This window comes from Lutjanus erythropterus, chromosome 4, assembly GCF_056507025.1.
Source record: "Lutjanus erythropterus isolate fLutEry1 chromosome 4, fLutEry1.hap2, whole genome shotgun sequence".
Lineage (NCBI taxonomy): Eukaryota > Metazoa > Chordata > Actinopteri > Lutjaniformes > Lutjanidae > Lutjanus > Lutjanus erythropterus.
In genome coordinates this window covers 11,930,253-11,956,672 of record NC_139320.1, presented here as the reverse complement: position 1 = coordinate 11,956,672, position 26,420 = coordinate 11,930,253, and the positions used below count along the sequence as shown (strand labels likewise).

The 26,420-nt window shown below is 38.6% G+C and overlaps 2 protein-coding genes across 2 annotated transcripts in view; both read left to right on the top strand.

Annotated features, from left to right (window-relative positions):
* kmt2a (lysine (K)-specific methyltransferase 2A) overlaps positions 1-4,752 on the top strand; it is a 45,540-nt gene extending 40,788 nt beyond the window's left edge. The window contains exons 28-34 of the mRNA XM_084716975.1: positions 28-254; positions 612-686; positions 828-1,002; positions 1,105-1,212; positions 1,379-1,459; positions 2,080-2,209; positions 2,577-4,752. Of these exons, the coding sequence (XP_084573101.1) occupies positions 28-254; positions 612-686; positions 828-1,002; positions 1,105-1,212; positions 1,379-1,459; positions 2,080-2,209; positions 2,577-2,852 (1,072 nt within the window). The 3' untranslated portion in view covers positions 2,853-4,752. The remainder of the gene's footprint in view (positions 1-27; positions 255-611; positions 687-827; positions 1,003-1,104; positions 1,213-1,378; positions 1,460-2,079; positions 2,210-2,576) is intronic.
* Positions 4,753-13,011: 8,259 nt separating this feature from the next.
* c1qtnf5 (C1q and TNF related 5) lies at positions 13,012-22,090 on the top strand. The gene is made up of 3 exons (XM_084716973.1): positions 13,012-13,151; positions 19,513-19,757; positions 20,581-22,090. Exons 2-3 carry the CDS (start codon positions 19,526-19,528, stop codon positions 21,099-21,101), a joined length of 753 nt encoding a protein of 250 aa, XP_084573099.1. The 5' UTR covers positions 13,012-13,151; positions 19,513-19,525; the 3' UTR covers positions 21,102-22,090.
* The last annotated feature ends 4,330 nt before the right edge of the window (positions 22,091-26,420 follow it).

Genomic DNA, 26,420 nt, shown 5'->3' with positions numbered 1-26,420 from the left:
CTAATGATCGCCTCATATCTTCTACAGTGTGCTTGGGAGGAAGAAGACGTCTGAGGGTCCGGTGTTACCGGGGAAAGTAGTGGGGAAAGACAAACCATCTGTAGCTGGGGGAGCAGGATCTCTTCCTGTGGCATCACCACCCGACCAGGATGGCAACAGCAGGGATACCGGCTTGGATAGCAAACCCAAGAAGGGCATCATCTTTGAAATCTGTAGTGATGAAGGCTTCCACATCCGCTGTGAGAGCATTGAAGGTGAGAGAAAATGAAGACATTTGTCATTTATATGATTCTGTGCCAATATTCCTTTGGTTTAAAGTCACATAATGTGTGTTACAGTGTGTTCCTTGTTTCTAAGTGTGTAGACATTTTCACACAAATCATTACTGTACCCGAAATGCACCAGATTTCCAGACTACATTCAATATTCTTTGACAGAACTAATAAATCAGTATATTTATAACAGATAACATGGTGCACATAAAAGTTAACTTGCACCAGTTTTCACATACAGTATATACTAGATGTGCATTCATATAAATTAGGTGATTAAAAAAAAGTAAAAAATTGATTAAGTGTGCTTGAAATACTAAACTGCCTGTCCCTTTACAGAGGCGTGGAAATCCCTGACTGATAAAGTGCAGGAAGCTCGTTCAAATGCTCAACTTAAAGAGCTTTGCTTTGAAGGTGAGGCATCACTCTGACTACATCAGAATAATGAAGAAGGATATTTGGATTTTTAGATTGCATTTCAGAGTGACCACTAATATTTTTCTTGGCTTTTGAATGTAAAATACAAATGATAATGGTGGATGTTTTCCTTTGCAGGTGTGAATGGACTGAGGATGCTGGGAGTCGTCCACGAAGCGGTGGTCTTCCTGCTGGAGCAGCTCTATGGCTCCAGACACTGTCGCAGCTACCGCTTCCACTTCCACAAACCAGAGGAAACTGATGAACCTCCCATCAACCCCCATGGATCAGCTCGTGCCGAGATCAACCACAGGTGAGGCAGGGACCCATAAACATATACACTTCCATAGGGTGTTGCATTGTGGACTGTGTACGAGTTTGTGTTTCTGATTGCTGTATCGTGTTTGTCTTCCAGGAGGTCTGTATTTGACATGTTCAATTTCTTGGCCTCAAAACACCGCCAGCCTCCTGAGTACAGGCCGCAAGAAGAAGATGATGATGAAGGGCAGCTCAGGACTGCCAGGTCAGGTCAACAAAGAGACAAAATCCCTGTTATTTATGCTTAGGAAATGTGTATTAGTGCTGCTGCAACACCTGGATTTCATTCCTGTGGGTCAGTACAGAATGATGTTATCTTATTGTTACAGAGAAACCATAACTGTAACAACTTTCTCATGCTGTTTTTACAGGCGTGCCTCCATGGAGCTACCACTGGCTGTGAGATTCAAACAACTCAAGGCCACCTCGAAGGAAACTGTTGGAGTCTACAGGTTAGACTTAATTATTAATCGTTTATAAATTATATGCTTATATTATATAGTATGCTTTGTGACATTATTTGACTGTTGTGGTTGTTAAATCCAAAGTTAAATCATTAAATTTCCATTCTTTGCAACAATTTCTGCCCTGTCAAAGTTGACTGTATACTTTCAGCTCAGGAATTTAAAGTCCACCTCCACTCAAAAATATGTTCTTCTTCTTGTTCCTACTGTTTAATATTTGAGCTTCACTGTGCAGAATAATGAGTGTGCTGAGTTTGACACCGGAAGACTGTTTTCATGTTCATGAACATGATTTTTGACATCACAACTAGTTTGGAAGTCAATCTGTGTTCAATTTGCAACTAATAAAAGAGTGACGGAGAAACTTCAAGTCACCAGGAGACATCTCGTCTATCAGGAAATGAACCGAGAAATGAACAAAAATTGTGTATTTATATATTTATAGATTAGACTTTTCTGCAAAAAACACATATCAGACACCCATTATTGTTCCCAACAGCCTGTTTGTATGTCTTAAAACATGTCTGGAGTAGATCTGAAAGTTTTGATAAACTTGAAGAAGGGGTAATGCCAGAACAAAAGAGTTTAAAAACCGTTTCCTTCTGCAGGTCTCCCATTCATGGCCGAGGTCTGTTCTGCAAGAAAACCATTGAGGCTGGAGAGATGGTCATTGAATACTCTGGAAACGTAATTCGGTCTGTGCTCACTGACAAACGGGAGAAATACTATGATGGAAAGGTGAGGTCTTGTGAATGAAGTTTGAGTTGAAATGTTAGTAGTTGTTTGATTAGAGGTTGAATATGCAGGATTTGTCAGTTGCTGTTTGTAAACACAGCAGGAGGATAGTTGATTGTTGAGTCTTAGGTTGTGAAATATTGACATAGCGGATTGGTAAAGTAAAGAAATAACAAAACACAGGCAGAGGGCAGGGTCTCTACAGACACAGTAACCACCACACTCCTCCAGTGGGACATAAGTGATGATTAAGAGCGATATGAGTCTATATTTTGTTTTCTAGGAAAATCTTGCATATTATATCTTTCAGTTGACTGAAAAGCTATTGGGAGCATCAATCATACAGCCTCTGTCTTTTCTTTCCTCAAAGGGGATTGGTTGTTACATGTTTCGCATCGATGACTACGAGGTGGTAGATGCCACGGTGCACGGCAACGCTGCCCGCTTCATCAACCACTCCTGTGAGCCCAACTGCTACTCTCGGGTCATCACTGTAGACAGCCAGAAGCACATCGTCATCTTTGCTTCTCGGCGCATCTACTGTGGCGAGGAACTCACCTATGACTACAAGTTCCCTATTGAGGATGCCAGCAACAAGCTGCCCTGTAACTGCGGTGCAAAGAAGTGTCGCAAGTTCCTCAACTGATACCTAAACAATTAAAAGAGGACTACAAGTCTGTTGAGCAGCAGAACCACAACATTCTGAAGGGTTTGTCGTGGCTTCATGCTAATTTTCTGGGTCCGGTCCACATAGGATCACAGCTGCCAACAGAGCACGGGCTCTGTGTGTGTTTCTGCTGCTGGTGTTGGCAGAACACAGCGGAGACAGACAGCGGCCGTGGGTCGAACTGTACATATGAGAAGGCCATTTTGGAGGAGGGGCCATTTGTAGAAATTCCAACATATTGTGCCTCCTTTTGTCTCATTTACATTTGGCACGGGAAGTTTCACCTTCACAGGTGAGTTATGAAACGGTTTGAGCCTTCACAACATTGCAATATTAACTTTAATTTATGTTTGGATGATAAAGTTATCCCCTTCATCATTTTTTACATTGGCCCATCCTCCTTAATTTTCTACAAATATGTTATGGTCCGCTAATGCTGAGATGTGAACATACAAGAAAAAAAAAAATCAAAGAACTTGGTTCCATTTTTACACCAAAGTGCAATTTGTTGAAGGGACTGGAAAGAGTAATTTTAATAGAAAGAAAAATTAGAACCTTGTTAGAATTTCTTTTTTTAAAATCTCAGTGTCAGCTGTTATTGATGCACATCTCCCTGTCTGAATGTGCCCTGATGCCTTCAGAGTCGTCATGATTTAGTGGAACCATCCCCCTAAAAGCTTGTAACACTGTAAATAGGAGCTGCTGGTGTGCAGCATCCTGATGAGAGCTGTACAAGTGGAAACACTAGGGGGAGCCGTGGCCACAGAGAGGAAGAGAGGGAGGTAGAAATGTAGATTTGTTAAAAAAAAAAAATATCTGAGGTTGATACCATCTGTTGCACTTAAACTGACATTTAGTGTGACAGGTTGGTCGCTATGTAGACATGTTATTGATGGGATTAAAGCCTCTGGCCTGAGACAGCGAGGCAGCTAGAGATTCTGGTGGACTGACAGCCAAGGGACTGGAGAAACCCTACTGATGTGCTTTAGTAGATCTATTTCTGATTGATTTTTGTGATCCAGAAACAGCCATGGATCTCACAGAAACATACAGACAGATGTGTTTGTGCATGCTGTTGTTATTATTATTATCCAACTTTTGGTAATTATATAAGCTTGGACTTTCCAAATTACAGCAGCAGAGAGAACCAAACATCACGCCCTTCAATTGAATTTTCACACAGCTTGTTTTCTTCTTGGCCTGTTGTGATAACCATTACTATGGAAAATGTTTTTTTTATTTGTATTAAGTCTTTTAAAGTCTTGTCTGTTATCTGTCTTTTTATTATGGACAGGGAAATATCATGCTTGCTTTTAAAAAACAAATGTAAATAATGTATATTTTTCTACAAGAAAAGACTTAAAAAGCACTCACTAGTGAATAGCACTTAATGATGGTATTTATATTTTTAAAAAATCGTATTTATTTTATTGCCATTTTTGTAGGAAATAGAGGTTTACAAACACTAATGCTTGGTCTCTATGTTTTGTATTCCGCTGCCTTTTCAAAGTTGTTTTTTGTTGTAATTTTTTTGTTTTTTGTTTTTTAATTTGTAGCCTGAATGTTTTCTTTGATTCCAAAGACTGACACTGGTCTGTGGCTTGGTCCCCTTTACGTTCAGTCCACCAGTAGCTCTTTTATCTATCCCGGGCCATTTGGTCAGAGCTGACAAGTTTTTTCATTGTTCCATTTGGAGCTAGCAGTGTGGCAGTCATGTGAACTATTATTATGCACTTGAGAGAGTTTAGATTGTTGATCCAGAGCAGATATCTCCTCTCTCCAGCCTTATTGTCTCTACACCACATCACACCGAGAATCAAGTCCACTCGCAGGTCGAATAATTGCAATGATTTGGTTTTCCTTGTAACTAATCAGTCGAGTTGACATGCTTTTCTAGCCAATTGGCACGTATAAAACCCATCAACAGTCCCATCAGTTTAAAGAGAAAGTTCAGATTATTTAAAATGGGTTTGTATGAGGTACTTATCCATAGCCTAGAGTCTAGAGTATTACCTACAGTAGATAGTGGTCAGCACAGCTTGAGTTTAGAGAAGCAGCAGGAGTACCAGTGTAGGAAACTAAGAAATAGACAGCTGTGGACAAGGTCAGCAACATGCATTGTATTTTAGTCACTTAAAAAAGGTCCACCTAAGAAAATCAATATTAGTTTAGTGCACATTGGCTTAGACTGTATTAACGGCAGTTTCCCATGGAAAAGGCTGTCTGATTGAGTCATAGTAAAGTGGTGGAAAATATCCTAGATATAGCATACTACAGGCACACAGAGATGTAATTTTTTGCATCTGTATCTGTATTTGGATAAAGGACCGATAATTTCATATTGGCATATAATTTGTTATGACACGTATTTCCACATTCTCATACTGAAATTTTCACCAATTTCTCTCTTTTTATTTCTAACTAAATTAATTTTTGTGAACTGTCAGAAGTAGGGTTGCAAATTTTCTGCATTTTCCTTAGCTGATAGTTGAAAATGTTCGCCTCCTCGTTAACTGGGGAATATTGAAAAATAAGATAGTATAAAAAAATATCCTTCAGTTCAAGGGAATAATCTTTGTACATTAAATCAGCGATGGATTAAGGTAGACAAAACCTTCTTTATGTCTGCTGAGGTAATCATTCCCAAGTAATGTTTTCGGATTGGGTGCATCCCTACTACGTACACTTAAACTGACATTTTGTTGCTCATCCTATCCAATACTTGGTATAGCTTCTATGATGGTACTCCTGCTTCTCCAAATTGTGGATGTGTTGACCACCATCTACTGAAGCTAATACACTGACTATGGATAAGTACATACAACCCCACTTCAAATAATCTGAACAATCACTTTAAACTCTTAGTCCCTCTGCAGACGTGGTCTATAATAAAGAGGTGCCTTTATTTTAATGCTCCCAACAGCACTCATCATACCTCCGTTCAGTCAATCCGGTTATTTTAACAACAACAACAAAAAAAAAAAAAAAAACATTTCATCCTGGTGACTATTCACCAGCATTTGGAAATCACTCTTTTCTTCTTTCATTCAGTCTCCTCGTGGTTTGCCTTAGTTGTGAATGAGCATGCCTCTTCTCTCTTACAAGCCTTCATGTCCTGGACCGAATATTCAATTAGACTGTTTAGACTGCCTGGTTCCACAAATTACTTTGTTTTTGTCCCTTGTAGTTAATTTATTGTTGTTCGCCGTTCATGCTGACTTCGTTTTATCACCTAAAGGCCGTTAGCAGTTACTCCCACACTGCTCCTCGTTGTTGTTGTTGTTGTGAACTGAAACAAACACATGACCCAGTCATGGTTTGCACTTTAGCTGTGACACAGGCACTGAATAGACATAAAAATAGGAAAACTCAGCAGCTCTTTCTCCAGACAGACAATGCAACTCCAATGCTGAAACCACAAGCACAGAGAGAGTTTGTGCATCAGGCCCCTGATATAAAAGCTTGACTTGGATTGGTCTTGATGACTCCTGGAGGTGGCATTTGAGGCTCTAGCAAAGTGCACTTGACTCTTTTTACTGCAACAAAGTGAAGGCAGGGACCATGCCAGCAGCCCTTTCCTTCCTGAAGGTGTAGTTTGTACAAACCTCGGCTGTGCTTTTCCAGGTCTTGAGGCCCCCAACCCCACCTTTAACCTCAACTGACCAGCCAGCCTCGTGGCCATACAGCTACACCTGCATCTGGGCTTGCTGGGTTCTGCTGCTAAGGTCAACAATGAATGTATATTCCTCCTCATCATCGTCAGACTCGTATTGATGATGATACTTTGTCAGCTGCATTTGTTTTCAGTTCTTGTGTCAACAACAACCCTGGTAGATATGGTGTAGATGTGACCTCAAACTGGGCAGCAGCAGCCGTTTCAGCACTGGAAATAATACTGAAGTGTGAACAGCAGTGGCATTTCTGTCTGTAGGATAACTGGTTCTGACCATTGACTGCAAATAAAGATGGACTCCGCAGCTCCACTTCCTCCCACTGTACAAAACTGAAGCCAAAATATCATGGATACGAATGTAGTAGTGATCACAAACAGGGCTCAGCTGCCAATCATGGCATGAAACTCCTTGTTATAGCATCGGATAACTAATTAAAATCAGGAAAAAAACACTTGAACAAACATTAGTGTGATAAGAAGTACCTAAAATGACACAAATCATCACACAAATATTTATTCGACTTTTACTTTGGCCCATGTCCTATCTGCAATCATAGAGTAGACAGAATTTATGACCTGTACTGCAGCCAGCCACCAGGGGGCGATCCTGATACTTTGGCTTCTCTTTTTTTGGAGCTCATGTTGTCCATTTCTAATATATGTCAATGGTTCTTACTGGTTTAGCTCAACACTTCACGCTAGCGTCGGTAATGATAACACGTTTACTGATGCCAAGGGCTCTGTCTACGACTTCTCTCACAAGATCCACTTCAAAACAAATTTTCAGGGTCAGATGGTTCAGTGATCAATAACGCACTCATTTCAGCGTATATATACAATAAGGAAATGGTCTCTGTTGTTTCTTTGGACTTCATTTTAACCACGCCACACCAGTGGCCCTTCTCCGTCAGTATCTGTAATTATAGTATAAATACATAACAATATTATACGGAAACATGCATAGTAATTTCTTGTACTTTAGTATCTATACAATATATGGAATGGACAGACAAACTTAGTTACAGTAGCAAAAACAGCAGATTTATAATGGTTAATAGCAATGTTTCAATGTACTCTATAATGGTTTTGTGTTACAGTACTATCAGATGAAACTAACGTGCATCATTCTTTTGTATATTGATATCCAGTACCAATTTTTGCTGTGCCTGTGAGTGCTCCTTCACCAGCGAGGAGCACTGCAGTTCTTTTTGTTTTCTTTCTGGAAAGGAACGGTTTTTCTGTGATGAGAAATGTAACTGTATTAATGTGGTTGTGAACTTATTGAGGTCAGCCATTTTGTTTTTGTTTTTTTTTTCCTCCTCTCTGGTTGTTGTAGTGAATGTTTTTCCGTTTTTTCTTTGTACGTTTTTTTAACAGGGACTTTTTAGACGGCTTACTTGATGTGGTATAAATGAAAAGAGTTTGGTTTGTGGAGACTCACCAGGAGTTTTAAAAAATTTTTTCATTTTGGAAATCTCTCATGTCTCCCTGACCACCTCTTTCTCTCCTCTGAAGCTTTGGTTGTACTTATCATGTACTGTTTTTATAGAAAGTCATAATGCTGATGTTGAAAACATTTAATTTATTTATTTTGTGCAGCATCCACCCTGAATTGTTCTTTGACAAGTCATGGTTTGGGAAAGGTCGGACGAGTACGTAACATGTATTTGTAATTTTCTAATTGTTTCTTGTGTATAGAAGTTATCAGCCTATGATTGGATGTGGTGTCACAGGGGGAGTGGACGGTGGGACATGCAGATAAGAGGGATCATGGATCATGAACAGGCTCGTTTCTTATGCCTTGAATATACCTTTGTCTTATCACTATTCCTCCTGCTCTCTGTAATAATAACAACGGCATCATTAAGTTCAAAAGTCATTTTTTCTCCCGTTTTAACAGTGTTCTTTCAATACACATCAATGAAAATGAAGGAAACCACCACCACAGTGAAAATAATGAACCACAAACTACTTGGTTGAATGTATAATTAGGAAACAAAGTTGTACATACGTGTAAAAAGAAAAGTTTCTAATCATGTTTATTTTCTATGCACTTTTTTATTTAAGTGATAGTTTAAATAATAAACATGTCTCCTTTACTCTTTTTTGTCTCTTGCCTCATTCATTGTTTGACTGGACAGCTGATGAATTTATAAAAACTTATTGTCACTTACAGGAACATGCCAGTCGTTTAAAGGGATAGTTCACCCAAAACTGAAAATTCAGTCATTATCGACTCACCCTCATGTTGTTTGAAGGTCGGGTTTATTTTATTAGTCCATAAAACACTGCTGGAGTTTCACAGAAAAACAGTGTTGCAGAATCTCCCAAACAGCGCAAGTAAATGGTGACCAGTTTTCAAACATAAAAAACAACAATAAAAAGCATAAAATGCCTCCATACTGCTCATCTGGTGTGATCGAAGTGTCCCGAAGTCCCAACACACCCAGTTCAGACAGTGTGCTGAGGATCTATAGTGAAGATTCAGACTAAAAACATGGTGTAAACATCTTTATAGTCAACTTAGAATAAAAGCATGAAATGCCTTCATAGTCTCCTATAGCCCCAAAATACTGTTCTTATTTTACATTTTCAAACTGCAGTGACATTGAAAGTAATAAAATGCAACAAATTACCTGATACTGAACATAATATATCAAACATCCAATGTAATATTGTACATGAGCATAATAATGAAAATAACAAGCAATATTGAATCTGAAACAACATGATGATGAATTGTTAATGAGCAGTTCCTGAATAACTGTCATCTGATGATTATTTAGATAATGATAAGTTACTAGACAATAGACTGAGAGATACTATACTAATAAACCTTTGATTAGTAACATTAATTTAATATCTGTGAATCAACATACTGACCATTTTTTTCATGAGTCGCTCCTGATTAACAATGAAACAGCTGCCGACACTTATTAATTCCTAATTACTTCATCATTACTCTTTTTGTGCCCCCTCAAGCAAAGTGATACATCATACTGAGTAGTTACTAAGTAGTCCCTCATCAAGAAGTAATGAGGCACAACTTAGCAACTACTCACATTTTTGGGTACTGTGTTTTAAAGTGGTACCCAGGATTTGTATCAGCGGTGGCATTTATGTTTAAAGCCACTATAATCTCATTATTGAATGTACATCGAAATTTACAGTAGAGTGAGTTTTTGATCATAAATAATGAGTCATTTTTTAAAATTCAAAACTGAGCTTTTTTCTCCAGCAAGAACAGCTGTTGTGGGAAATAAGAGCCTCATTACATTAGTCCTTCTTTCTTTTTCTTTTTTTTTTAAAGAAGCACAACATCTGTGCTGACGGCTTTGAGAGGTTGAAACAGCCCCTGCATGTCTTTGTTTTCACTGTGAAATGAAGGGCTGCCCTAAATAAAACTGCCTTGTTATTAAGCTGACCCAATCACACTTTAGCTCAATGTTCACCAGCACCACCCACCCAACCGCCCAAAATGAATTCAGATTGTTTGCCAAGTGGTCCAAATTAACAGTAAATCCTCCAAGCTGCAGTTTATGGCTTCTTACAGGAAATTAGTGTAGCAGACCCAGAATGTGCTGATTCTGATGCTGCTAATTAAAAACATGTCTTAACTGTGCTGCGTCTCACTGCAGTCATAGCTCAGTGCCTCCACAGGAGCCCCCTGAAGCCCCTCCTCGCACCAGCCTCATGACTCAATTTCAAAGGAAAGTCATTCCCATAAAACCCGTGTTTTAGTTTTAAAGCACTAAGCAGACCCATGTGTTCAGTCAGAGCAGTTTCACTCTTTGTTCTCAGTGTGAGCGAACATGTAACAGCAGAATACCTCATGTCTAAACTGGAGGGTGTGTGCCTGTTTTCACAATCAATTATGTAATTTCAATAAATTGTCTCAATACTTGACAAAAACACACAGACCTAACCCTAAGTCATTTTGATCGAATGATTTACTCTCTAACTATTATAACAGCAGTTAGCAAATTGCAGACTGTGAACCAAATCCAGCCCCTCCAGCAAAAACATTGGCCTCTTGATTAAAGCTGAAGTTTTCACTAAGATAGTTTACAGCTTTTATACACAGTGTTTCACAAATCTACTGTAAACACCAATATAAATACAAGGGTCAAGTAAATCCTTGTAACAGCTGAATAAAGAAACATGCAAACCGTTGAAAACAGTTTGAAACATGCAAACTGATTGCTGGGACACTTAATGGACCTGATCTGTCGTTACTGTTATTAAGTCCACCTGTGTTTTTCTTGCTCTAACAAGTCAAATCATCTCCTGTGCAACAAGTCCATTGTAGGATATTTCAGTTTGGACCAAAGCGGTGTACGACCGACCAGCTACCCTACAGTGCACTGCCATGACCTGTTATAATGGCTAAAAATCTAATCTCATAGTTAAACTGAGAACATATATTTGCAGACATAAATCATTTTCTGCCAAATGACTACATACAGTTAGTCTAAACTCACTAATGGAAACAAGAACATTACAGGCCCTGTGAGGCTTTGAGCTAAATGAAGCTCAGCCTAAGTTCAATCAGGAAGACCATCTTTATGTCTCATTCATTCCTAACTGTCCTTCACTCCCCCTCTCTCTTTACCCACTTCTTCTCAATCAGCTATCTATTAGCGTTCACTCTTTAAGTCACCCAACCAGTTTTAGCAACGGTCTCCATCAGCCAATCATGTCGTTGTGTTGGTTCATTTACTCACAGTGTTCACAGTGACAGTACTAACATGCTGATATTTACCAGGTATAATGTTCACCGTCTTAATTTAGTGTGTTAGCATGCTAGCATTTACTAATTATTATATAGCATAAAGTAGACTACAGCTGGGGTTGATGGGAATGTCCTTAGTTTTGCAGGTAGGCTGTTTGGTTACGATTCAAAGAGTTGAACAAATACAAATTCAAAATGAGGATGGAGCTGTTGGAAAAGTTAGGGGACCACCAAAAGCATTAATCTGTCCTGAGAGGGACAAAGACAAACACTACTTGTTGCTTTGTATGATCCCTTACTATTTATTTTGTATTGCTTGTTTTAAAACTGTGATTGTAATGTGTCTTAGAGTGCATTTAAATGCCTTTAAATAAGATGCATTATTATCATTATCATTATCATTATTATTATTAGTAGTAGTAGTTAGTGGTACTAATAGTATTACAAAAACAAAGTAACAGTCAAGATGTTTCACTCGAAACCAAATATCACCCACATGGTGGGACATGAGAAAATGTCTTAGGATCACCAGAATCATTAGGATTCATTCTCTGGGAACCTCGCTTGGCCTCAGCAGACTAATTCCCAAATTATCTTCCAGAGCGATTGTCAACATGAGCTCTGCAGAGTCGTCTGGTTCCCAGGCTACTGGGAATCACAATCGTACCAATTTGTTTAGATTTTTCAGTCCGGACCAAAGTGGTGGACAGACAGACTGACTGTCGCTGCCGTCCCTACATCCACCAAAACATGGTGACAGGATACAACCATAAAACAAACAAAATCAATTTTATTTTGATGTCAAGCTGACAAACAAACATATCACAGGCTTATTCCCACTGTAATGCTCAAAAGCTTGCTCATGTTTGCACGTAATTTTTGACCCTTTTATTATACAAAACAAAGTCCTGGTCCCAGGCTTCACGCTGTTTATCTTCTGTTTTCTTTTCTCCCACAGAGATTTGACTCAATAGACCGTGATCTCACACTGGTCTACCATCTCCAGTTTTGGCACCGTTCTGGTCCATTTGGGGTCGCTGCTGCTCGATAACAGTGAAAAACATGTTTTCATTGGCCTGAATTCAAAGAAGCTGTAAAATAAAACCAGCTCAAGTTTAGCTTCCTTGCCAAAAAAGATATGAAGACCTTTTGCTTTATCAACTTAACACTGCCACTGAAGGATTACAGGGGAAAGAGGATTACTGTCAGAGTCCTGCCTGAGTGGAAGACTGATATTAGTGGGGAGATGCTATCTGGATGGAGCAACTTGCCTCATCTTGGAGGCAGATAATGAAAACTGAGAGTAGAGAGAAGAATATGTGAATCTGTCTGCATCTGTTGATGTCTGAATTAGTCTCTTTTTTACCTTTATTTTCTGTCTTTTTGAGCAGTGGTGTCTTTGTGTAACAAAATGAGGAGGACAAGTCATTTTTCAGCTGCACTTCATTTTGGTGACATTTGCATTTTTTTGACCACAGCCCTCTGAACTCTCTGTGGCTGCGTCCTGGAGAGTTTCCCAAACAACTGTTATGCAACCTCTCAAACATTCCTCCGGTTATCATCCTCCCCATAACTTGTCTCATTCCCATAAAATTTCCCCTATTCATATTGATTTTGTCAGAGTTTTGGGTATTTTTCTTTTATTTGTGCTGGATAAACATCAGATATTTTCCACTGTATCCTCCCTGTTCTCTGTCTCCTCCACCCTCAGTTCCTCCTCTCCCACCCACCCCACTTTCTAATTGGACTTCATTACCATTTCCTCTCAGTTTTTCCCAGCCAGACTCTCTGGTTGGGAGGAATAGCTTTCACTGGACTCTCATCGTCACTCCGCACCAGCAGGAGCTCTCCAAGACTTCACTGTCACTATCTGGTAAGTTAGGTTTTGTTTTTTTTTCCCTGAACGAAAGCTGGTCTTTAGTGTTTGAATATGAGGTGAATTTGCTCATGTCAGTCAGTATCAGTGTGCAGGACTGACACACAGCTGAAGAAATCGATGTTGAGAGCAGAAGTACTGGCATTGTCCTCTCCTTCAGACCACCAAAGTGCATCATTAAGTATTGTGTGTACACATGACTGTTGAGCTGCATTAAACAGAAAACTTAGAGGCACTGACTCAAGTCCTTTACTTACAACTGAATCTTGCTTAAGTCAAAGTATTATGTCAGTAATTTGAGCAAAACATACTTAGGCTGGGATTTTTTAATTTTTTAAATCATGAACATTTATGTTGCACCAAACTTTTAAACTATCTTAAAATTAAGGATTAAATTTAAACCTCTCTTTAAACCTCAGTTTACACTAAACCTAAATTAAACTAAATTCTGTTGCACCAAAACTTAATACTGCAATTTAAACTGCGATCCAGTATTAACTTTAAACGTACACCTGAAGAAGTTAAACTTTTAAAATGGCTGCTGTTTTTGAGATTGATTGGGAAAATATTTTTTCATGACTAGGCTAACTAGGCTAGCCATGCTAACCAACTTTTTTAGCTAGTGAGCAAACAATGTATCTTTTGTTAACATTTTGTTAGCTAGCCAAATGTAATGCTTTGTAAACTTTGTAGGTAGCTAGTAACAATATAGGTTTGTTAGCCTTTTTTGCTAGCTAGCAAGCAACTAATACAACTTTTGTGTTTTTTAGCTGGCTAGCAGACACCATACTTGTTTTTCTTTTGTAGCTAGATAACAAACAATATAACTTTTTTTTAGTTAGCTTGAAGACAAAGTAAAGTTTTGTTAACCTCTTAGCCAGCTAGCAAACAATATAACTTTTTTTCTTTTAAGCTGGCTAGCAAACAATATAACTTACAAAACAAACTACAAAATAGGGAAAATTTAACAGAATATATATATATATATATATTTACACCTGTTTACTTAAATTTGGTTATGCAATTGCATCTCTGTATCGATTAGAGTATAACATTTAAGTTTACATCACTAAACTTGGATTTACTAAACTGAGATTAGTTTGTAATTGTGCAGAGCTCTGTCTAATTTTAAACCTGAATGTGTGCATTCTAAATGTATTATTCCTAAACTCTCAGATTTGAACGAACAACAGTCTTAAATTTTTCAAAAGTAAAAGTAGTCATTATGCAACAGCATTTTTGTATATAGATTGTTGTTACTGATGGTTTCAAGAGGGAGAGGGAAAAATCTTAATCTGTGAAGTAAACAGCAACTAAAGCTGTCAGATAAATGTAGAGTTAAAAATACAACAATTATCTAGGGAATGTATAGAGTAGCAGAAAATAGAATACTCAAAGTACAAATAGAATTTTTAGAATAAATGTACTTAGTTTTAGTATTTTCCACCACTGGGTTTGGGCATTTTTCAACCAGATGGAGTTAAAGTAAATGGGCAGCTTTGCCTTTAACAGCCTGATATTGAGTTACAGTAAAAATGTGGGTAAGTGCACTCCAGCTGGTCTTAAGGCAAAAGGCCAAACTTTTCCAAGTGGCTGCTTTGATTTGTGTCTTACAGAGAAATCAGGCCTCTCAGGCCATCCAAATGAAATCACAGCTCCAGCTCAGTGATTCAGTTTTTGTGGTCTTTAAACAGTATATTCATCTTTTGAAGACATGTTTCTAATCATCTGGGGGGCTACTGAGGAGTGGTGGCAGACAGCTGTTCAGACTCAGTGTTTGTGCTCTTGTCTGCTCTCCTCTTCTGCCAGGAACGCTGACATGCATTTCTTTCTTCCTCCTCCTTTTTTCCCCTCCTCACTGTTTCTCCCTTTCTTTCTTCTTCTAGTCTCCCCCCCTCCTATGTCTCGCTCTTTTTTGTGGATGTAAGCACTCAGTTCCGATTAGACGTCCTGCAGATTGATGACAAAAACTTTTTCTCATCATTGTCACACACCACAAACAGCGAGTTTTCATCAGTGAACCATACAGTTCACAAGAGGCTGGTAGTGTTAGACAGCTGAGTCCTCCTGCTCAGCTCATCAGTCCAGTTTATGGTCCTGTGACGCCTGTCCTGACGGCCAAACAAGCCCACAGTGGAGACGAGCTGGTGTCACTTCTTGACCAAAAGCCCTGCAGGAAAAACACTGTGAGCAAGAGTACTGTAATACAAACATACTGGATTTTATACAGGTCAGGAAGCAGAAGTACAGAAGCCCTGATAGGCAAGGGAGGAAAAAAGAAATGGTGATGCATTTTTTTTTTAATCCTCGTTTGTTCCAAATTTAAATAAAGTTTTCTTTCTAGTGTTTATGATTTAAGCGAGAAGTGAAAAAAGGTTTTTCCAGGATTATTTTCCTTATTAAGTTCCATTGCCAGTTTTGCCTTTTTTTAAGTTACATTTTTCTGTGGATGGAGTTTGTGGGTCTGAAAAGTGAAGCAAATGCAGAAGTGCCTGCATTTTTTCTAATGGTCAGAAGGGGGAGACTCCATCGGCAACAAAAAGAAGTGAGATTACTCTTATGGCAAAATGACCTCAGTGGACAGTTTACTAATGAATTTACGAAAGACCACAACCTCCAGGGCTGAAAAAGCAGAAAGTGCCAAAAACTGCGGTTCCTCAAATGGCCACTTGAAAGTAAGTCAATGCCTGCAGACCCCCGTATTAAAGAAGACGACTTTACAGGAGAAATAAACATGTTTACAGCCTGAAACAAAAATACTTCTGGTTTCTATAGTTTAATGTTCCCCTTCATGATGACGAGGGGTGAATTTTTTTTTTCAAATCACCCATTTATAATTAGTTAGATCAAAGTTATGCATAATTAAGAAATTATTTTTATTTTATTTATTCGTTATTACATAGGAAAACATTAAAAGTAACATAATAAAATCAGTTCTTATTAAACAGGGCTGACTCAGTGAAAGCTGGTTTGCAGCAGGTTTCCTGCTGTGCAGCACATAAAAGACAAAAATCACATCAGAAAACAGAGACAGACAACAAAAAACAAAAATACAAACAGTGACACAGACATTCAGAGAGGCGAGGACTTAAAATGAAGCAGATAACATTTGCTATTTGAAATATGTAACACAGGTTATTGTTCTAATATAATATGGGCTGTCATTCCAGGGTTTGGTATTGACTGCATAAAAAACTTAACTTATTTACTCAGATTCTATGCATATGGTGGTGTGCTGTTTACACAATGACAGTTGTCTTACAGTATCACGATGCATTGAACCCTAACCTCTGTATCATGATACATATCATACTGCCAGTGCTGCCAATACTGTTCTTGCCGATGCACAACCTCTAAACAAGACTAAACGCATTCATGTCTTTTTTCTGGTTGAATTTTAATTTTTCCATGCACTAAACTACTATGATGTCTGTATTACAAGAACAAACACAAGGACAAATTATTCTGGAAAATCGTTTATTTCACCCGGCAAAATGTTTTGATCGGTTTCACAGATGAAAGCAAAAATTATGGCGAAGATTGTCCTGGAAGACCTTTTTTCCCCCACACCTGTTCTTAAGTCATAAACACGGGAGACAAAACAATTTAGATCAGACTTAGAAAACGTATCACCAGATTTTTTTTTTCCCTCGCTTGCCTCTCAGGGCTTTCATACAGAGGAGTATAATTCGATACCTCTCATACTGCCCAGGCAGGGTCAGCTGAGGATTGAGCTTCTTGACTGAGCTTCACACATGAACAGGAAACAGAGGCAGACAGACAGTGAAAGAGAGAGAATTTGAGGAAGAACCATATGAGTTTGAGGCGTGATCGTGAGTAGTTTCTGAGTCGGCCCACTGGTATTCAGCGTCTAATCAAACTTTTATTGGACACACCTGTTTAGAAACCAAGAGTACCGTGAAGATATGAATCATCATGAATTCAGGAATTTGTATTATTTTTATCCTCATCCTGAATTGGAAAAACTGAGAATTTGTAATGACAAAGTCTGCATGTCGTCTCACAGAAACTTGTGTTGGAAATACATATTTATGCACATGGATTTCTGATGCCAGTGACAGCTGAATGTTATTTAAAAGTTAAATCACTTTGGGATTGTACATAATGGTCTCACATAAAAGGCAGAACTCTTTTCTGTTTGATGTCGGTTGTTACAGATTTGTTTTTTAATGTCTGCCCATTTTTTTTCCGTTGCTTCCCGCCATGAGTCTTCTCTGAAACAGAGCATGCTGTTCTCAGTGTCATGACTCTCAACCCCGTTATTTAAGGAAGCTGAATCACCGGCGGGAACCAAAACTGCACCTGTGTTAATAAACACAAGTTCCACGTGGGTGTTTACATTACTGTCAAATCTAAGGAAAAATCTCCACTCAGGCATGTTTTAGCATTTTTAAAGCCATCAGATTTTATAAAGATTTCTACCTGATTGGAGAAAGACACTTTAAAAATGACATCTGTTCTAAATTACTGGTGATTTCCTGACAGTTTTGGCAGCAGCACTGAGCTCTAATGAACAATGCCAACTCAGTGATGTAACACGATTATTTCAGTTTTACTTTGCACGCAAACCACGGAGGACTTTGTTGAAAAAAAACATAAAGTAATTTTATTAAAATTCATGTTTTTCCTCTGTTAATGCACATGAAGTGCTTGATTAAATATGTATATAGACACTAGTAAAGTATTTAAAGCTCCATTGCATAAGATTTACAGGGATTTATTGGTAGAATAAAGCAGAAATGTAATATAATATCAATTCAACTATGTTTTCATTAGAGTATAATCACTTGAAAATAAGAAATGTGTTTTTGTCTGTTTAGAATGAGGAAGAGAGGGCGCAGTCCTCTTTCATAAACTATGGTAGCCCAGAATGTTTGTTGTACTTAAGCTTAGACTCGTCTTGTACAATATACGTCATCAACACCAGCATGACCTATTACTTGTAACGTTACCTCACCTGAGGTGTTTTAAGCAGCAGCTCCTGATCGTCTTATCAGCTGGGCAGAGAAAGACTGAGTGAGACCTGTTGATCATGTGATTACATCCTGGTACAAAAGCACACAGGCATCGTAGCTTCAGTGGCTAACATTAGCCTTTGGAGGGAGAGAGTCAGACGTGAATTAAGCAGCTGTTAGTTGTGTAGTCTTTTTAATCATCGTCACAGTCTTAAAGGGATAATTCACTCAAACATTAAAATCCGTTTTAGTTTTTTAGTCCACAAAACACTGCTGGAGTTTCACAGGAAAACAGCATTGCATAATCTCTCAGACAGTTTAAGTGAATGGTGACCAGTTTTCAAACTGAAAAAACAATCAAAAGAAAAACATAAAATGCCTCCATACTGGTTGTCTGGTGTTATCCAAGTCTTCTAAAGCCCAAACATGCAAAGCTGACTTGAAAAACGTAATTTATACCATGTTTTTAGTCTAAATATTCACCGTAGATCCTTAGCTTGGAGCTGTGTTGTGTTATGGTGTAGGTGTGCAAGTGAACAGCATGTCGGTGCTTTTAGAGACTTCTGGATTATGCCAGACAAGCAATATGGAGCCATTTTATAGCTTTTTTTGGTTGTCTTTTTTGCATGTTTGAAAACTGGTGATGACTGAATTTTCATTTTTGGGTGAACTATCCCTTTAAATCTAGCACGAGAAGTTTTTAATTGGTTATGAAACAGTCTCAATTTAATATTGATGCCACTTATATGACCTACATAAACAAATTAAACCATCAAGAGAATATAGACTATTTCTATATAGTTATTCTTAATGCCTGCCTCTGGGTCAGATTCTCCTTAAAATTAGGTGAAATGTCGGAGCGTGCAAACCGGAAGAGTCTGTCTTTACGTTTTCTCAGGCAAAGATATAGTGAACAGTTAGTCAGTTAAAAAGAGGCAGGAGGAGATTCTTCTTTATATAATTATATTCTTGATGTTATATTTTGTGGTTATTAGAGTGAAAACACTCCTGCTTTTGTCCACAGGGAGTCCAACATCAACAAAATATGAAAGATCCTTGTAGCTGCTTTAAACCTGTTTGATACTGAAACATCTGTAACCCTGCGCCACAGCATGTTTGACAAGAAAAGATAAACTGAATATTATACTGTAAGTCCTTAAATTATGTTGTAAAGCACTCATTTCAGTGTGTTTACACGAGCTGCTCCCTGCTTCTGTAATCTGATCATGTTTGATTTGAAGTGATGTTTATAGTGTGTCTGTGGTGAACGTTTGTTTAATCAGATCACTATTATCCCACTGTATGTAGTCCAGTCCAAACTGTGGTGTTACTCCCCCACTGGCTTGTTTGTAAACCGTAACGTCTCCATGTTTCTCTCTCAGCCTTGACACTGCAATGACCTCCCTCAGGCTGTGGCCCCTGCTGCACTCCCTTCTCGTCCTCCAAGTCCATCTGTCCAACCAGATAGAGGACAACAAGATCCCTCCCAGTCTGTGCACTGGTCACCCTGGTATCCCGGGCTCTCCTGGGGCTCATGGCAGTCCAGGCCAGCCAGGGAGAGACGGGAGGGACGGGAGAGACGCTGCTCCGGGGGAAAAGGGACACAAGGGGGACAGAGGAGACCCAGGTGCTCTATTTGGTTATTCGACAAGAATATAAACACAGAACTGTTGATTTTGCTCCCATTTTTCATGAGTTGAAGTTTAAAAAAACAAAGCTGGACATACCTGGAACACAGGGCAGGTCATGACTTTACCCTCCTGGGAAAAAATGTTATCTGTAGACCTATGTGGAAAAGTCATTTTTCAGCGCCTAAATAAATGTCTTTTTTCAAGATCAAATGTCCATTTTAGAGTGTCCCTTTATAGTGACCAGTCCAAGACACACCTGTGCAGTAATCTACAGGAGAAAATATCGCTCTGAGATTTTACAAAATTTGTGAACAGAATTTGAGAGAAATAATCCTGGTAACACTTTTAAATAAGGCACACAAAAAGTGTAGTTACCAGAGAACGAGTGAGGAGCAAATGGAAAACTAACATGTAAGTTAACCATTAGTTAATGATTAACGCCAAATTCAAGTGTTGCTAATGATTAGTTAATGAAAAATGAGGGAGTTAACTAATGGTTAACTTGCAGTTAGTTCCTCATTTGTTCCTCACTTGTTTTTTCATTAACTAATCATTAGTAACTATAAAATTGAATTAGGGCTTATTTATAAACTAATGGTTAGCTACAAGTTAGTTCTTCATTCGTTATCAGGTAACAACTCAATTTCTGGGTACCTTAATTAAAAGATTTACCCTACACTTTTTGTTTAGAAAAGCTCTTAGCTCAGCTGGGAGCAAAAACAAACCGTTGCAAATGTACTTTTGTTGAGTATATTTATGTGTGAGTATATGATAAATATCCTCAGTGGATGCTTTTGTCTGTGCTCCTCTTCCTCCCAGGTGAGACAGGAATACGAGGCCTGACCGGGGACAGAGGTGACCCAGGACCAAAAGGGGAGAGGGGGGAGCCAGGAGAGTGTGCAGTGGCCCCCAAATCAGCCTTCAGTGCCAAACTATCCGAGGGCCTCAGTTTACCCCTAACTGTAGGCGATGCTGTCCGCTTCGACAAGATCGTGATCAACGAACAGGGCGACTACAACACAGAGACGGGGCGCTTCACCTGCAAAGTCCCTGGAGTTTACTACTTCACCGTCCACGCCACAGTGTACCGCGCCAGCCTCCAGTTTGATCTGATGAAAAACGCACACACAGTGGCATCTTATTTTCAGTTCTACGGAAACTGGCCCAAACCGGCGTCTCTGTCAGGTGGCTCCCTGCTCCACCTCATCCCTGGTGACCAGGTGTGGGTCCAGATGGCTCTGTCGGAGTACAATGGATTTTACTCCAGCACCAAGACAGACAGCACCTTCACCGGCTTCCTGGTGTACTCAGACTGGAAAAACTCTGCTGTGTTTGCATGACATGTGAACAAAAAAGAAAAAAGTCATCTCCCACTGCGGGAAATGAACCACAACCTGTTTTCTTACCTATTTTATTTTTCTAATTGAGAAGTTCTGGACAAAGACTAGTGAATAAGATGTGACGCGGTACATCTGTGTTTGTGTAAGAAGTAAGAAACACACCAGACGATGTTACTTGAATGGCACATACCGTACTGGTGAAGTGTGAGGAGGTACACACACGAGCAGTAATGTTTATTCACTGTCTGTTCCTCAGTTTCAGCCTTTAAACGGCTGCGACACTTTAATTCTTGTAACAGATGTTGTGACAATGGCCTCCAGCCAACTCCAGGCCACAAAATCAAACAGCTTGTATGCTATTATTGCACTCCCGTTGATTTCTGCACAGTGAACATGAAAAAATGAATAAATCATCAGATTTTTTAACACACATGACTGACAGATTCTTGGCCATAATTACACATTCATACTGAATACTGACACTTGTGATTAGATCGGTTTTACTAAATGTTGCAGTAAGTCACTTGTACACTTTTAGCTTAAAACATGATACTTGAGTCACTTTCTCTTAACATGCCTGCTTGTGCACACAGCTGTTTTATTATATAGACATTTAACCAACTACAGTGGTCAAAGAGATAGTCAGACCCTTTACTTAAAGGGTATTTTTTCAACCTGGACCCTATTTTCCTATGTTTTTGTGAGTAAGTGATTGATGGGGACAACAATTTTTCAAAAGACTGTATTGTCAAAGTATCGAGCACTTCAGCTGGTCAAAGCTGAAGTGAGCTACAAAATAATCCCTCCAGTAACGTCGAAGTACGTCCACTAAAAGTGCTTGTTTTTAAGAATCTAAGATTGTTGTTATAAGTGGTTATTGTTATTACCGTTTTGTTAAAGAGTAAGACTGTTCAGCTAGAAACAGCTGCTTTGTTGCTCTGGCCAAACAAACCAGACCACCTTTCAAAATTAAATCTTATTTTAACATTTGTCATCGTCATCTTCATTCATTCAACTCGAGTGAAACTAAATGAAACTCATCAAAAATGTCTTAGCTTGTCTCTCCACTGTTCCAGCGATCACCAGCTCTGATGGTTTTGGCCAAATAAACCCTTAATGTGCTGTTAGATGTAAAAATAATGGGAGAGGAGAGAGAGAGAGAGAGAGGGAGAGAGAGGTCGCACATCAAAGAAACAGCGGGGAGAAACAGCGTGTAGAGCCAGAATATTTCACATCTAACACGGTGAATAAATCATTCAGTCCTGGATTAATTAAAAAAGAAATATTGTCTCCAATAGTCACTTAGACACAAAAACATGGAAAAATACCTGCCTTTTAAATAAAAGTGACAAATACTGTAAATCATGTTAAAACAGTCAATGACATATAAAGTCCAACATTTAAAGGATTATTGGCAAAATATGGCAGAAGTGAAGTATAATATTTATAAATATGTTTTCATCCGTGTAATCACCCAAACATGACAATAGTTGTGTTTTTGTTTCCTTAGAAAGAGTTATTTATATCTACAGATATATAAATAAGTTCCTCTTCCAAGGAGGCCACCATGTTTCTACAGTAGCTCAGAACAGACAAACCAAACACTGGCACGAGATACAGACTAGAGTTTCTCAGCCACCGTGAGACAAAGTGTTTGCAATCAACAAGCTCACTGATAAATGTCACTCAATCTTACACACCAGTTTAACGTTAAACTACCAGTAAAACAGAGTAGAAAACACTCATTACAAGCCCCCCGTTCAAACTCTACTACTACTACTAGTCAAGAAAAAGGCGATGCAGTAACCTAATCTTGATCTGTATTTGATCAGCACTGTCTAGTTTGACAATTTTTTTTTTGCACTCAGCTTTAGAGTAAACAAAGTGCACACTTGCTTTGGTCTAAGATGTTTTACTGCAACCTCTAGCACCAATGAATGTTGCTTACAGCACATTTTACTACTTTATGCACCGTTAGGTAGCCTTGTTTAGTCGTGGGTTTTCTAATTTAGGATCATCCCCCACCAAAGTGTCACAAGATAAATATGAGGGGTTTGTTCAGTTTAATTTTCCTTTAATTTGGTCACCTAATTAAGCCTTAAATTGTTAAACTATCTGAGATGTTTAAGGATAAATCACTCTCTGTTGGAGCTGATAAGAACTTATAAAACATGACAAAGGTCCTCAACTGGACTCAACTGAGGACTCATGAGCTGTAATGACTGGTTTAGTAATTAACAGTGCATCAGTTTTATAAGCTTATCATACATCTTTTAAATGTAAAATCATGTACAAGTACTTCAGAAGTGTAGTATTTGAGGAAATGTTTAGTTACTTTCCATCTCTGCTTGTTTAATCAACTTCCACGTGGCACTTTTATCAATAAAATTCAACACCCAATTCTCTGGTTTTTATCCCCTGAGGCAAAGCACTACCAAAGTAAATACCATAATGAAAAAGGCTGGAAAATATTCATTTTCCACTGGATTTACTCTGTTTACCTCTTGCCTAATGATTTCACCAAACGCTGTAAGTACCCTGACAGAAACTCCAGCTACATTTCAACACTGTGAGCTGGTTGAGGCAAGTCATCTCCTCTTTCCCGTCGGGGATGATAGTTTAAAACAATAACAGCATGTAATATTTCACTGAGCTGAGTCTCTCCCATTGTGCCTTGACATTTTTCTTCAGGCAGGATTGTTTATTTAGGAGGGTAAACCCAGAAGGAAAGTCTGTCTGTGACTGTCAGATACACTGCCTCACACATGAGGAAATGTTATTTTCCCTTTTCTCTCCGAGACTCCTACACATAATTAAGCTTTAAATATAACCTCATAACTTTTCCCTCTAGGGTAAAATGGGAGAAGCAGGGAGTTAATCAATCTTCCCCTGGCATCAATAAGTTATTTCCATTAGTTCACAGCCTTTAAATCGCCGTCTAACTGCTTGAAGGCAATGGCCGAGCAGACAGTGACATCACCCTCAAATACAGAGCTCTGATTGGTGGATGGGTGTCTGTTTGGGTGCAGGAGAGCGAGGGCAAGAGTTTGATGTCTGGATTAAAGCACTGATGCAGATATGCTGTAGTTCAGATAGTGAGATCATATGATAGACAAGAGTGTGTAGAAGGCAGGGCCAGAGGTGAGACCAAGTCATTGTTCTGCATGTCACAAGTAAGTGTCAAGTCTTTGCACTCAAGTCCCAAGTCAGGACAGGCAAGTCCCAAGTCAACTCCCAAGTCCTAAACAAGTTTTAATCTAATAGCAAGTTTCCAGCCTCACTGATTTACAAGGCACTTAGCTATTGGAGCTATATTATTTAACATTTCCACGTCTAAAAACAATGTAAATGTCTTAAAACAGATGTATGTTCTATATTTTGTTGAGTTGTGTACTTACCGCCAGTGTTTGTGCTAAAATGCGATAATGCCTTTCTGGTGTAAATGACCTTTATATTTAAAGATCAACTTGCTAGTTGTGATTTTAGCTAAACTTTATAGTTCACCTTTACTGGAAATTATCATTTGAAAAGTTTGTGCAGGATTTCATATATTTTCCAAAATATAAAGGGAGAAATTCAGAGGAAATTGTAGTGCAGGCATTTCGAGTCCCCAGGTTAAATCCTTCCGTCTAACTCACAGCTAGAATGCAAACAAACATATTTCCTAAAATGTTGAACTATTTCTTTTTTGCCCTCTCCACTATGTCAATTGGTGGAAAAACATTAAAACCCTGGACTATATTTTAAGTCTATAAAAACAACAACAACTGAATCGCCTGTAAAAACCCACCCTGTGTAATTTGTGTGTAATTGTAGAACATAATCGTCTCCTTGGGCCGTCAAATTCCCCAAATTACCAGAAACAATACATGACCTCATTGTCTCCAATGAGAGGGTATCTCCAAATTAAAATTTAAAGACACAGTATGTGTAGTATGTGTGAATTCTGAATCTATTCAAACAAAAGCGTGATTTGAAGACAAGATGTTCCTGATAAAAAAAAAAATAGTCAGACAAACATCTAAAACTGAGGTGATTTTTTTTCTTTTATCCTTATTCTGATTGACTTCATCAAGGTAGGATTAACTGCAGGTGGAGGTCCTACTTTGTCCAGCAGGGGGCAGTGTTGTATCACTGCTCAGCAGTTGAAACAAACTGCAGGAACATCTGCATCAGAGAGTGTTAAGTATCATCAGTTTGTGCTTCAGATTTTCTGGGCAGGACTGATCATTTAAACCAGCTGTATCAACAGTCTCTGAGGCGCTTTTAGGATGTGTGTGTGCAACAGTGGCTGTGCACACAGGAATTCATTAGTTCAACACCTGTTCCAGTAACAACTTCCCATTATGTCACAAAGGGACTCCAATATTTACATAATGATCATAATGTTCCTTTAACTGAATTGAAAAGGAAATCATGGGATTTATTTCAAAGCAATGTGTCTTATCTGCTCTTAAGAGAATAATACCACACAATAAAAGCATAAAGGGACATAGACATTTTTAAATTATAAATAAATAGCCTTAACCAGGGGCGTCGCCAGAAATCTTGGGCCCCCTGAAAGATTAGATAGATAATACTATTAAAATAATATTGATAGCCCTCAAAGGGCCCCCGTCAGGCCCGGGCCCTTAGAATCATCCTAACTTTTCCCCGGTGCCCCTGGCCTTAACTGCCACAATAATGGGTGTTACATAGACAAAATCCTATATTTTAGAGACAGTAAATGCTAAATTAGAGAGCTATTCAGAAAATGAACCACATTTGTGAAGTACTTCAGACATAAAGTAGAATATTTTCTGCTCATCATAAATCTGTGAAAGCTTGCGCAACATTGAGACACTTGCTTTGAAAATCTGTGAATGCTAAAGAGTTTTGAACTGTCTGCACAATATCCACTGAGATGTGATACAGGGTTTGATTCTCCAGTGAAAACAACTATGACAATGTATTTGGACTACATGTTGAGAACTATTTTATTTGCAGCAAAATACTTAAATATATTCCCATTCATATGTCCCTTTATGGATCCTCCTATATCCCGGTTTTCCACATTCCTAAGGATGTACTCAGGAGTAAAAAAGTGAGTATTCTCAAGTAATCTCTACCAAGACTTGAGGCTTTTGCTTGTCATTTTAGGCTTGAATTTAAGATCAAGAATTGTATTTAAAATAGATATTTGATTAAATGTTGTATTGAATAAATGTTGAACAGTAGACTGCAGTTATGTGTTATGACACAAGGAAGACATTCCTGTAAAGTTTACTTTGAACCTTGTTTCCCTTGTAACTTAATCTAAGATACGTATTTTCAAAAGAA